The sequence below is a fragment of the Arvicanthis niloticus genome, chromosome 1, assembly GCF_011762505.2.
Source record: "Arvicanthis niloticus isolate mArvNil1 chromosome 1, mArvNil1.pat.X, whole genome shotgun sequence".
NCBI lineage: Eukaryota > Metazoa > Chordata > Mammalia > Rodentia > Muridae > Arvicanthis > Arvicanthis niloticus.
The window spans coordinates 93,025,509-93,037,751 of record NC_047658.1 but is presented as its reverse complement, the minus strand read 5'-3'; the positions used below and the strand labels follow the sequence as shown (position 1 = coordinate 93,037,751).

The 12,243-nt window shown below is 50.0% G+C and overlaps 1 protein-coding gene and 1 pseudogene across 3 annotated transcripts in view; one reads left to right on the top strand and one right to left on the bottom strand.

Annotated features, from left to right (window-relative positions):
- Gsg1l (GSG1 like) overlaps positions 1 to 12,243 on the top strand; it is a 194,733-nt gene that overhangs the window by 167,855 nt on the left and 14,635 nt on the right. For all 3 annotated transcript variants that reach the window (XM_034513676.2, XM_076942353.1, XM_076942363.1), the window contains one exon: positions 1,098 to 1,265. In XM_034513676.2, coding sequence (XP_034369567.1) covers positions 1,098 to 1,265 — 168 coding nt within the window. The remainder of the gene's footprint in view (positions 1 to 1,097; positions 1,266 to 12,243) is intronic.
- On the bottom strand, positions 7,892 to 8,512 carry LOC117716602 (small ribosomal subunit protein eS10 pseudogene; annotated as a pseudogene).

Here is a 12,243-nt window from a genome sequence, read left to right as displayed (position 1 = left end):
CTCCTTCTGGAGTTTATTCAGGGTGTTGTCAGGAGGGAGGCAGGGCTGCCCTAAGACAGGGATTAGGGATGGTGGTATTCAGAGACCTACAGGCGGGCTGTTGGCAGGTGGCAGCCTGGAGCTCTCAGGTACTGTTGTGCTGGGAGGGCAGACATGAGCCCATAAACTAAGATCAGAAGAGATTATCAACCTGGAGGAAATCAGGCCAGTGGGATCGGAGCCAGGTGGACTCCCCACTCCTGGCACTGAGATGTACAATCCAGACCAAAAGGATCAGGCAGGAGGCCATTGCTAGGACTGAGTCTGGCCTTGGAGTGTTTAGTGCATTCATCGGGTTAGGGCAGCCAAGCAGTCCAGCTGCAGGAGGTACAGGGGGAGAATCAGAGAGTAGACAGCCTAGAGGGACATCAGAACATGTCATCTCCCAGCGGGCCTGCCTGTATCCTGGATCACAAAGCAGCAGGAGTAAGAACGCCTTTCTGGGTAGTGACTGTAATGACAGCAAGCCTTTCCTGAGTACCACCACGTGCTGGCCCTAGTCTGGTGTACTCAAGGGCCAGCTCCTTTAATTCCAGTTCACAAGACTGGATGTGAGTGAGGAGCACTTGGCACAGAGGTCAGCGGTATTTTCCAGGGGCATATGGGAGCAAAGGTAACTGTAACCCTCATGCTAAACATGCCTGCCTCCTTCTCCAGAGTCAGCTTCAATGTCTTTAGGCATCCCCACACTAGCACCCCTGCCTCCCACCGTGTGTGCTCATGGACTCCGCTACCTCATGCTTCCATAGCTTTTCATGCACTGTTCCCTCCTCCCAGGTCCTGTGGCCAGGACTCCATCTTCCCAGGACCACTGTTGTCATCACTGCATCCTGGATAACTGTCCCTGATTCTCTCTCACCTTGTTCTCACAGTAATGGCTAAGGAATGCTTCTTTGTCACAATGTGAAGACCACAGTCATTCTTACAGATCAAAGTGGAGTGGGAACCAAGTCTTAGGGCTTGTAGCTATGCTAAGTAGACAAATAGTGTGTGGATGAGGCTCCTTGTCCATGCCCATCCTCACTGTGGCATCTCTCTCTCTCTTGGTCTCTTGACAGCTTGGCCTGGGGTTCATTTACCTGCTGCATGGCGGCGTCCGTCACTACGCTCAACTCCTATACCAAGACAGTCATTGAGTTCCGGCACAAGCGCAAGGTCTTTGAGCAGGGATACCGGGAGGAGCCGACCTTCATAGACCCTGAGGCCATCAAATACTTCCGGGAGAGGTCAGTGCGCATGTGGTCCCCTCTGGCCAGTACTAGGAGTTTAAAGCCCAAGGCCTAACCTCAGTAACCCAAAGACCTCATTCAAGACGGGAACAAATGGTCTGATTAAGGTGATCTTGGTGGTGGAACAAACTGGGTGAGATAGAGTATGCACTTTCAGATTTCTGGGACATCAAATGTTTTGTGGACGTAAGATTGCTCAGGACTTATGTGACCAAATTATGGGAAACTCAAGAGGGAACAACATGTGAGTGGTAGCCATTCAAGCCCCAGGCTATTTCAGTTGCAATCAGAAGGAGGCTGAACCAGGGCTCCTTCTTAAGCCCTGTAACAGTGCTGTGAGAAGGGATCCCACAGTAGGGTTGGTGATGGCCACCAGAAGTTGGTGACTTCTCAAGGTCAGGGACAACACCTAATCACCTGTGTCTTCAGAAGTGATCTGGGAACAATGTAGGTGTCAACAAATAGTGCATGGGTGGCTAGATGGATAAGTGGATGCATTGATGGACAGATGGATTGAAAGATGGATGGATGGATGGATGGATGGATGGATGGATGAGTAGATGGGTAGGTGTTTGGGTGGATGGGTGGCCCAGTCCAGCCTCAGTTCAGTGGTTCTGAGCCCACCTTGTTCTTCCCTCTTATTTCCTAGCTCCATCAAAGTCATTCCTGTAGGCTAGCTACAATCTAATGCCACCCTGCCCAGCTTTGGCTGCTGGAATCTCTTCTGGCCATGGGAGGTGCTGTTCTTATTACTGCTTCCTGCATGCTCAGGAAACCGTCCACCCAATCAGGACTAGTGCTTCCCTCAGAACTCTGTCTACCTCCTAGGTGGACACTGATGACAGCAGAAGCTGGGACGGAGGTGCCTCATGTTCTGGCCATCCACAGACTACCCTGCCTAAGCTGGATGTAGAAGTCTGTAGGAGTCTAAGAATTGCTGATATGGGCCTGGGGTCTCCACTCCCAGTGTTTCCCCTGGGTGCTTCTGTTTCCCCCCAGTGCCTGTAATGGAACCCAAGGTCTCATGTATGCTAACACTACTCTCCCACTGAGTGACACCATAGCCCACACCACCTTCGATTGAGTGGAATCCGAGATAGCCATCCAGCTATGGCTGTCCCACATAGCTGTGCCAGGTCCTGTGTCTGGGCATCTAACAGCATGCTTGAGATTTCCCACGGGGGCACTGCTAGCTTCCTTTGATGGATTATGAAGATGAGACTCAGAGACTCCTTATTTAAAACTGCACAGTAAGGAGGAAATGGGCTCAAGTCTGTGCAGTTCAGAGTCGGAGCCTATTCGGAGTTGGCCATGGCCCCAAGAATCAGGCCACTTGATAAGAAGCAGACTCAGCATCAAACCCAGGGATCTGCTTGTGTTCACATAGGTGTCCTGAAACTATGGTCATATCTGCCCAATGTTCACAGACAGTGTATGTGGGGGGTGTTGGGGGCTCTTACTGCAGGTATTGGGGGGCTTTCAGAGTAAGGGCTCCAACTCAGGAGTCAGCTTTCTCAAAGGCATGGTGCTTTCTAGAATGTCCAGGAGGCTCTCAGCAGTGCTGGAAGGAGGCCTGGGCTTCCTACTCACAGGAGAAACTATACTGAGCTTGCTCTTGGTGGGACCTAAGCTCTGAGTGGGAGCCTGCCCAGGAGTACACCTTTCCTGATCCTTCCCTCCTTCCCGTCCCCTTTCTCCTCTCCTGTGTTTCTTGAAGCCACCTTCCAGATACCTTGTCCTTGGGTGTGGGGAGGAGGGGCTGAGTACTCACAGTGGGTGGAGCTGAGCAGCTCCAGGAGCACAGCTTCAGGGTATATGGAGGATTAGAGGGAAGAAGACTGGGCCAGAAGTCTCTTGGAGGCAGACTTGTATGCCACATCAAGCGGAGGATGGGCTCCTGCATGATTATTCCAAATTTTCCTCTGACTTGGTCTTTCCTTTGCTCATCCCCTCTTCCACAGGCACTCCAAGACTTCCCTATTCCAGGGTTTTACATCTGTGGTGCTTCCCCTGGGGGTACACATCAGTTCACCCCTCTTCCTGGTCACTTTCCTGAATGTGTGTCTTGCATAGGTATGCTGGGGTTAGTATCACCTGGTGTCACTTATGGCACCCGGAGTGTCCAGGATTGTGCCAGAAACCTAGTGGGAAATCATGAGGTGCTTTCCTGGTGATCCTTGAGAGCCCTAGATGCTGCCTTCCTCTTGCCTGGCACTTGACTCCAGTCTCCTTATCTGCAGACAGTGTCCTGGCAGAGAGGAGACCATTTATTCCCAGCATGCTCAGGAGTTTGTCCCAGCCCAGCATCAGTAGCCAGGACTTGAGGCTGCCAGCCCCCAGTACTTAGAGCTCTGGTGAATAGCCTGAAGCCCCCGGTGCCCCATTAACACTACAACTGCGTGCTACACTTTGATATGATCCAGCTGGGGAAATTGCACCCTGCTCTGCTGAGGGAGCAGCTCAGACCATGCGTACCCCACCCTGGCAGCTGATTCTCATCCGGTCCCAGTTCCTGAAGCCCTGGACTGCTCAGGCTCGTGATGAGTGCTCCCCGGCATACGCGTGGAATATCACTTTGCACATTCATAACTTAGCATTATGCAGAGGTTCATCAAATTTGATTTCCCTTCCCTCCAAGGAGAATGTTTCAGCTCTGCTGCTCTGTTCTATTTTCTTCCTCCTCTCCGCTCTCCCCACCCCTCCACTCCCCACTCTTTGCCTACAAGCAGCTCGGAGCACATGGCTTTGTTGCACGGCTTTTGCAGGGCAGCTGAGAGACACACAGGAGAGCCTCTGGGAAGCAGAGGGTGTTGCCGTCTGATCTGGCTCTTCGCTGCTGTGTGACTTGGCTCTAGGCAGCAAACAACTCTGGGCCTGTGTCTTCCGCACATGAAGAGAATCCAGAGCCTTTGGCAACTGGAAATGCTGACATTTTGTTCCCTGTGGTATATTGGGTTCAGGGCCTGACATGCAAAGGCAGAGAGAGAGGGAGGGGGAGAGGGAGAGGGAGAGAGAGAGAGAGAGAGAGAGAGAGAGAGAGAGAGAGAGAGAGAGAGAGAGTTAGTTTTTGTTCCTTCTCCTAATGGCCATGTTGGACCTCTGAGTGTAGCATAAACTTGGAAACCACCTGCTTAGGATAGAGGCGGGATAGTGCTTCAGATGGGTTGTTAATCTTGTAACAGCTCGGCCTGACACACATCCCCTAAACACCCCAAGTGTGACTGACTCATTGATTCCCACAGAATCTCTAGGAGGTGTGGGTAAAAGTGTTGTCCCTACTCTACATATGCCAAGCCGAGGCTCAGAGAGATGCTGTGATTTGTCCAAGGCCACACAAGTGCCATCCCAGGCCACATAGTTACCATGGCATTTAATCTTGGTCCTGATGACTACCATGTGGCAGGGACAGAGTAGCCTTGGCAGAGGAGGGTGCTGAGGAGTCTCCAGGTGGAGGAGCCTCAGTGTGAGAGGCAGGTCGGGAAGTATGAGCATCTGGCTCATCATAGCAGACTGTTGGCTCCTACTACCCCCATTGTCACCATCAGGAGAGGAGTCTGCATCCATCCTATCTATCTTCCTGAGGTCTGGGAACACGCTTGCTGCTCTGGGAAGCGGCTGGGCAGATAGGCCTGGGCTGTCTCCTGCCTCATCCCTCTCTTACCCAGGTCCCTTTGGAACTTTCTCAACAAAAGTCCTTCAAAGGTGTCAGGGGCTGTTAGACAGGTTCTGAATTGCTTTGAAACATTGTGGTGTGTGTGTGTGTGTGTGTGTGTGTGTGTGTGTGTGTGTGTGTGTGGTGTGTGTGTACACATGTATGTGCATGTGTTAAACACATAGCATTCTCACAGGAAAGGGCAAGCTATACCACCAGGCTGGCTGACCTAGCCCCTGAAGACTGGCAACTGGGAGTGATATGTCTCAAGTCTGTGAAGCCTCTAGAATTCAAGAGTCCCACTGTCTTGCTGCCAGCTGTCCCCAAGGAGGGTGTCTTAATTGGCCTCCTGGGGAGTGGGTGGGAGCTACTGAAGGTAGGCAAATATTTGCAGATCAGGGGTTCTTCTGAATACTTAAGTGCTCAGATCTGGTTTAACAGCACATGAGAAAAAATAAGACCTGTTGGGTCAGACCCTCGAGAGAACTCAGCCACACTAAACAAGCAGCCTGCCTCCCTGTGGGTGCAGCAGCCCATGGTGAGGAGCAAGGAGCCCAGAGCTGCCTGGGCGCTCCCACTTGAGGTAACCGCCTGCCGCCTGCTTCCCGCCTGCTTCTTGGCTGTTCTGGTGACTCATAGCACATGCTCGGTCCTTGCTGTGTGCAGCTTGCTCCGCTAGCTCTGTGTGTCAGCCCTTCCCTCTGAAGGCAGCGTGCTCTTGTTCTCCAGCCTCTCCCAGTACCTGGATTCACAAGGGCATAACAAAGCAAGCATTGTTAATTAGAAGCAGGTCAGTTGGGTTTTCCCACGGCAGCCGCATCTTCTAGCTCTCTGCCTGCACTGAGCTCTGAGTCCTTGTGGAATCAGACTTTGAATTGAGTCTGCAAGCTGGGCTTGGTGGCAGAAAATGTGAGCTCAGATACTCCTGAGGGTGAGAATTGCAAGTTCAAAGCCTGCCTGGCCTACAGAGTAAGTTCAAGGGCAACTTAGTGAGACTCTGACCAAAAAAAAAAAAAAAAAAAAAAAAAAAAAAAAAAAAGAATAAATTTAAAATTTAAAAAGGAGAGAGCTGGATGTTATAGCAGATGCTTTAGCCCCAGCACATGGGAGGCAGAGGCAGGAGGATCTCTGCAAGTTTGAGGCCAGCCTGATCTACATAGTGAGACCCTTACCTCAAAAATGAATGAATGAATAAATAAATGACATAGGTTTAGTCATTAGTACTGCAAATATATATACACATATACATATATGTACACATATACAGCATATATGTATGTATACATACACAAGAAAACAAACAGAATGATCCTGGAGGCATGAGTACCCTCGCTAAGTTGCTTCACCTCCGGTGAGCCCTGTTGTCTGGCTGGGGGTTGGGGTGAGTGTGTCCTACCTCCCAGCCTGGTCACAAGGTGACAGGAGCTGCAGATTTCTAGGTGTATCCTTTCTTGCTACCTGCAAGCCTTCTGAGACCTCCCTCTGCTCAGGGAGAATAATACTACCTTCTTAGGAAGAGGGGCATCCTTCAGGCTGGGGTTTTCTGTCCTTGTAACATCCTCAGCTGTGTAGTAACGGAGGCAGAACTGACCACCCACAAAGATCACTCAGAGCGTGGACACGGGGACCGTCATCTTTGTTTCCCACCCTCCTTCCTCTCCTTGGTATTGCTAGGATCATACCTTTGCACCTCTCCTGGGCCAGCAAGCCCTCCTCTTCTTCCCTCAGTGACCAATTGGCTGAGGACACCCACATCTCAGAAGCACACTCCTTGATGCAGCTATACTTGCTATTTCAGCTTCTAGAAGCTACTGCCTGTCAACATGGCTAAACTCACTCACATGCTTGCCCTTCAAACCCAGTCCAGTTTACTTGCTTCCCTACCCCAATTGCATGTTTCTTTTGTAGGTGTCCAAGCTGGTGAAAGCTGGGCCTCTGGCCCCACAGGTCTTCTTACGCCAGGACCAGTGAATTCTCATCACAGTCAAACTAGACCTCTGTCTTAATCCCTGTTTTATTGCTGTGAAGAGACAGCATAACCAAGGCAACTCTTATAGGAAAGCATCTAATTGGGGGCTGGCTTACAGTTTCAGAGGCTTAGTCTATTAACATGGCAGGGAGCATGGTGCTGGAGCAGGATCTGAGAGCTACATCCTGATCCATAGGCAGCAGGCAGAGGCACTGGGCCTGGCTTGGGCCTTTTGAAACCTCCAATCCCACCCCCAGTGACACACTTCCTCCAGCAAGGCCACACCCCCTAATCCTTCTGATTCTTCTCAAATAGTTCCACTCCCTGTCACTAAAGCACCACAACCTTCCTTACCTATGTGCCACCTCTGCAACTTCAGGGACCCATGAAACATGGGAAGTTACAGAAGCCAGCAAATCATGTTTCAAATACTCCCTACCTCCCCCTCCCAACACACACACACACACACACACACACACACACACACACACACACCAGCATTTCACTATGCAGCCCTGGATAGCCTGGAACTCTCTATATAGACCAGGCTAGCTTGGACACACAGAGATCCATCTGTTTCTACCTCCTGACAGCTGGAATTAAAGATCTGGTCCAAGTTTTAAACAGCATTTCCTTATTTCTTGTTTCTTGTTATTCTAAGTGTTTTTATTTTTAGCTAGGCACAAACCTATAATCCTAGCATTGGGAGATGGAGGCAGGAAGATTGTGGGTTCAAGGTTAGCCTGGGCTACATAGTGAGACTGTGTCTCAAAATAAGAGTTTTAAATGTATTATTACCAGATCTTAAAGCTGTCTCTCACTGTGCCTGATTGTGAATTAAGTTTTCATGGGTGTACACAGAGGGAAAGCAGTCTACTGTTTAAGATTTGGGACAGCGCTGGGCTTCAGGACTCACTGGGGTCTCAGGGCACCTGAGTAGAGATAACTGTAGTTCATTCTTCCCACCTCCACTCTTTTTTGTTGTTGTTTTTCTTTAAAGTTTATTCAATACAACATAATCTCCAACTTCACTGAGGTGGCTGACCACGTCTACGACTGAAGCTGCCTCTGAACTGGAACTCAGTTGCTGAGCCAGCCCCAGCCGAAGTGTCAGCTTCCTTGTCAGCTCCAGGGGGCACAGCACTCCTTCTGTAGTGTCTCTGTCTGCCTCCCCTCTTGTGAATCTTGCAGGCTGCTCACCCTTTGGACCTTTGGGCTGAGGCCTGCCAGTCTTGGGTTGGCTGCGGTGTGGGGTGGCTGTGGCGAAGGGTGGCAGGCACAATCTCTGGAGGTAGGTAGGTGCAGGTAATCTCAGAAATACCAGATGCACTCATTGGTAAGGTACCAGTAGAAATGCCTCCAAGCAAACTGCTCCTTCATGTAGCCTCGAGACTTGAGAGACTGCATGGCCTTCATTACATGAAGGTTGGGCACATTCTCGTCTGCCAGCTCGGGTGTTTGGGCATGTGGACATCTTTTTTTGGCGACCATCACACCTTCCTTAAAAAGGAGTTCGTAGATGGCAATCTGATTCTTCTTAGGCATTAACATCTCGGCAGCTCCCACCTCCACTCTTGGCTTGAGTCACCTCACACTCACCTGAGTGAACCTGGAAATCCCCGCCTGTTCCATTTTGACTCCCATTAGCCATTGCTCAGCAACACTCTGATGTGACCAGGATAATGGCCCCACCTCGCCATTCAGAGTACTGATGGGACTTTCATGGTCCCCATGGCATCATGGGAATGTCCCAACCTCTCTCTGTGTTCTGCCTCATTCTTTGCCTCCCCTGATGTCTCTGATCTGCTTGCCCTCTGGACATCCAAGCCTGAGTACATGATCATACCAAGGCACCATGGCTTCTGGACTGCTGGCTGTGCTCCTTCCCAATGGGAGCAGTTCTCAGGACAGTGGAAGGGTCTTTTGCCACAAACCAGGAGGTCACCACACTGTCCTTGGGGTCTTGCTTTAGGAGGAAGCCTGTGGAGTCTTCAAAGGTGGCATGGAAGATTGGTGTTCCAATGGGACGAATGCTGGAGACTTCATGTATTTTGCCATTCACAAGATGTCTGCATGCCTCTTTACAGAAACTGAGACAAAATAAAGCACTCCTAAAGACCAGAACATGAGCATGGTGGGGAACTGCTCTTTCCTGATATATTCCAAATGACTCATCATGCAAAAGAAGGGGAAAAATTAGAAATAAAATATCTTTAAAACTTATCTAGCTCTTCTTCTCTTGGAACTGCCTTTTCGGTGGGATGTTATGGAATCTTAAATAACCATCTACAGGTCATTTTTTTTTTATTCCTTTTAATTCTATCCTTCATCCCTTTCTAAATTGACCATTAAAATCCATGTGTATTTTGTCCTCTGAGGCTGTCTGGATCTGTAGCTTCTGAATCTCAGCTCTATTTTCAAGGAGGCTTTGATGGGACTTCTCAGGGCTCCCTGAAGGGCACTGCTCCAGGTTGGGGTACTTTGAAATTGTTATTCCTGGGAGGAATGTGTCCCCCAGGATTTAGAGATTGGTGCCCAGAAGATCACAAGACCCTCGAATTGCTCCAATTGCTGCTGCTGATCCACAGCTGCATTGGAAGGAATGACGGGGGTGGGGGGGTCCTTAGGGTGGGAAGTGATGGAGAGGACATGGGCAGAACCTCTGGAAGCAACATCTGGAAGAAATGGCCACTTCCTGAACTCCTCAGGTTCTTCTTATCAACTAGCTGGTCAGAGAAACAGTTGTGGGAAGGTCTTGAGCCATGACTCCCCTCCTGCAAGTCCTACACTTTGGGAAAGCCAGGAGACCCAGGCTTAGCAGTTGTTCTGAGACTCAACTGGAATTTTGCAACCCACAGTATGGGCCTCCATGGAGCCCATGAAAAAAGCATCATCTAGCCCTACACCCAAGACCGGCCTCTCCGAATCTACATAATTGTGCCTTTGGGTGATATCTTGGTCATCTTGGTGGATTTTTCCTTTGATGAGTATGAAATGTCCTTCCCCATCTCTTTTGATTACTTTTGGTTGAAAGTCTATTAGATATTAGAATGCTTATTCCAGCTTGTTTCTTGGGTCCATTTGCTTGGAAATTCCAGCCCTTTACTCTGAGGTATCTTTGTTGCTGAGGTGTGTTTCTTGTATGCCACAGAATGATGGATCCTGTTTGTGTATCCACTCTGCTGTTAGCTTGTGTCTTTTCATTGGGGAATTCAGTCCACTGCTGTCGAGAGATATTACCAATGATTGTTAGTTCCTGTTGTTCTGATGATGGTATTTGTGTGTGTGTGTGTGTGTGTGTGTGTGTGTGTGAAAAAGAGAGGGGGGTTCTCTTCTTTTGGTTTGCTGGTGTGAAATTATTCATTTCTGTTTGCAAATATCTTCAGATCAGAAATGTCGACCAGTGCAGGCTCTTCTAGCTGATGCTTCTGGGAAGTTCAAGCCTATCTGGTACGCATGCGCAGGGATGCATACTGAAAATGGGGAGGAAGAAAGCCTTTCCACAGGAAGCACAGAGTCAGATAGTGGAGGCAGTGGCTGGAAACAACTGGCCTGGGGTTAGGGAAGGGAGGCTGGCTTTGAGGATGGTTCTGGTGGGATATCGTGCAATAGAAGCCATGCAGGGAATGTGGCAAAGCTAATGATGGGTCCCTGCCTATGTTGCCCATCTTGGCCCCATTTGCTGTAGCCCATCTAACCACATGAAAAGACTCGGTCTGCAGAGGTCTTCTTTGCACTGGGCTCGTCTCCATCTCTGAGAGCCAGGTGTTAGTGTTCAGGGCCCCTCTGCACTACCACCCTCCCCTGTGGCTCTTTTGCTTTCTGGACACTGCTCTTGGCTTTGGCCATGACTGCCCTTGGGCCTGGGTAAAGCAACCCAGTGGCTTCTGGGGCAGGAGATTGTGCTGCAACCACCAGTGAGTCCACTGACCCTGGCTGCACCAGAGTGCTGACAACTCAAAGTCTTTCTTCTGTTTCCTTCAAAACATGACTGTTGGGTCAGGCAAGGCAGAGGATGCCGGTCATTCCAGTACTCGGGAGGCTCCAGGCAGGAGGCTTTCAAGTTTAGTGCCAGGCTATATAATAGAACCTTGTCTCAAAAGTCATCCAGAGAGCTAACTGGCATGGAAGAAGGGTACACGGGTGATGCAGCAAAGGAGCACATCTCTGTAACTGGAACTTCATGGTGATACTGAGTGTGTTGCCGCTGATAAGACTGTCAGCTATGGGAATAATGAGGGCAAATGGTCACGGAAGTTCTGAATGGATGAGTTTGCCCAGTGCTGGCCACACACAGCCTTAGGCAACAGGTAGTACATGCCTACCTACTGAATGAGGAAATTGAGACAGGGGACATGGAAGACATGTACAGACCTAAGCAGCCAGTACAAGGTGGAGCCACAACTCAGGAGAACCTGAGGCCCGGGAAGGTACACGTGCCACATCCAATGTGCCTGTTCCCACCTGCCACCCATCAGAGTGTGGGTTCTGCGAAGCTCCTCTCAGTCCTTCAGGACACTTTCTCTGTTTCTTGTGATGGCTCACACTGTCCTCCTTTAAAAGAAATTTCTGCTCAAATTAGAGATGGGTCACTTCGTGACATTTGCAGTTGTTTTTAAACAAGAGCTTGATGTCCCTGGGTGATGTCATGGTCAGGAGCAGCCAGGATTGGAAGCTACTGTGTGGGGACCAGTGGAGGTTTGGAGGATGAGATGACATTTGACCCAACAACCTGGACCAAAGCCTAGCCCTACTGGGCCTCACTCCCCACCCCCCACTTTCTTTGCTTTCTCTTTCCTCCTCTTAATCTTTGTTGAGACAGGGTCTTGCTTTCAAACTCATGATGCCCCATCTCAGCCTCTTCTGCTGCCATTCTATAACGAACCAGTTTCTGTACAAAATCAGTTCTGGCAGATTCTCCAGTGCAGGCCCATATCTGCTGGCTCTGCAGGGCTGTGACAGAGCTTGTACCTTAAAGGGAAGGGCTGAGCTTAAAGTGGGTCTGGGAGACAGCTGACCACCCTTCTGCAGCCTTCTGGGGCTGAGCGTCTGCTTCCGGCAGGAAAACACAGGATCCATGTGAGGCTTTGGACATCTGAAGATCTGGGACACTGGGGTGGGATGAACTGTGACCTCAGTTCCGCAGTGACCAAGCAGTGTGACTCTGTAGCTCCCAGCTCCCCTTACCTCATTTTCCTTATGTATTTGGTGGGTGCAGTGGTTGTCATTGCTGTATTGGTCACAGCAGCCACCACATTGTGCTGTCTGCTGTTAGTAATGACAACCTCCAGTGCTGTTCTATAGTTGTTTCAAGAACTAAAGCCCAGGAGCTTATACAATACGAGGAAGGAAGG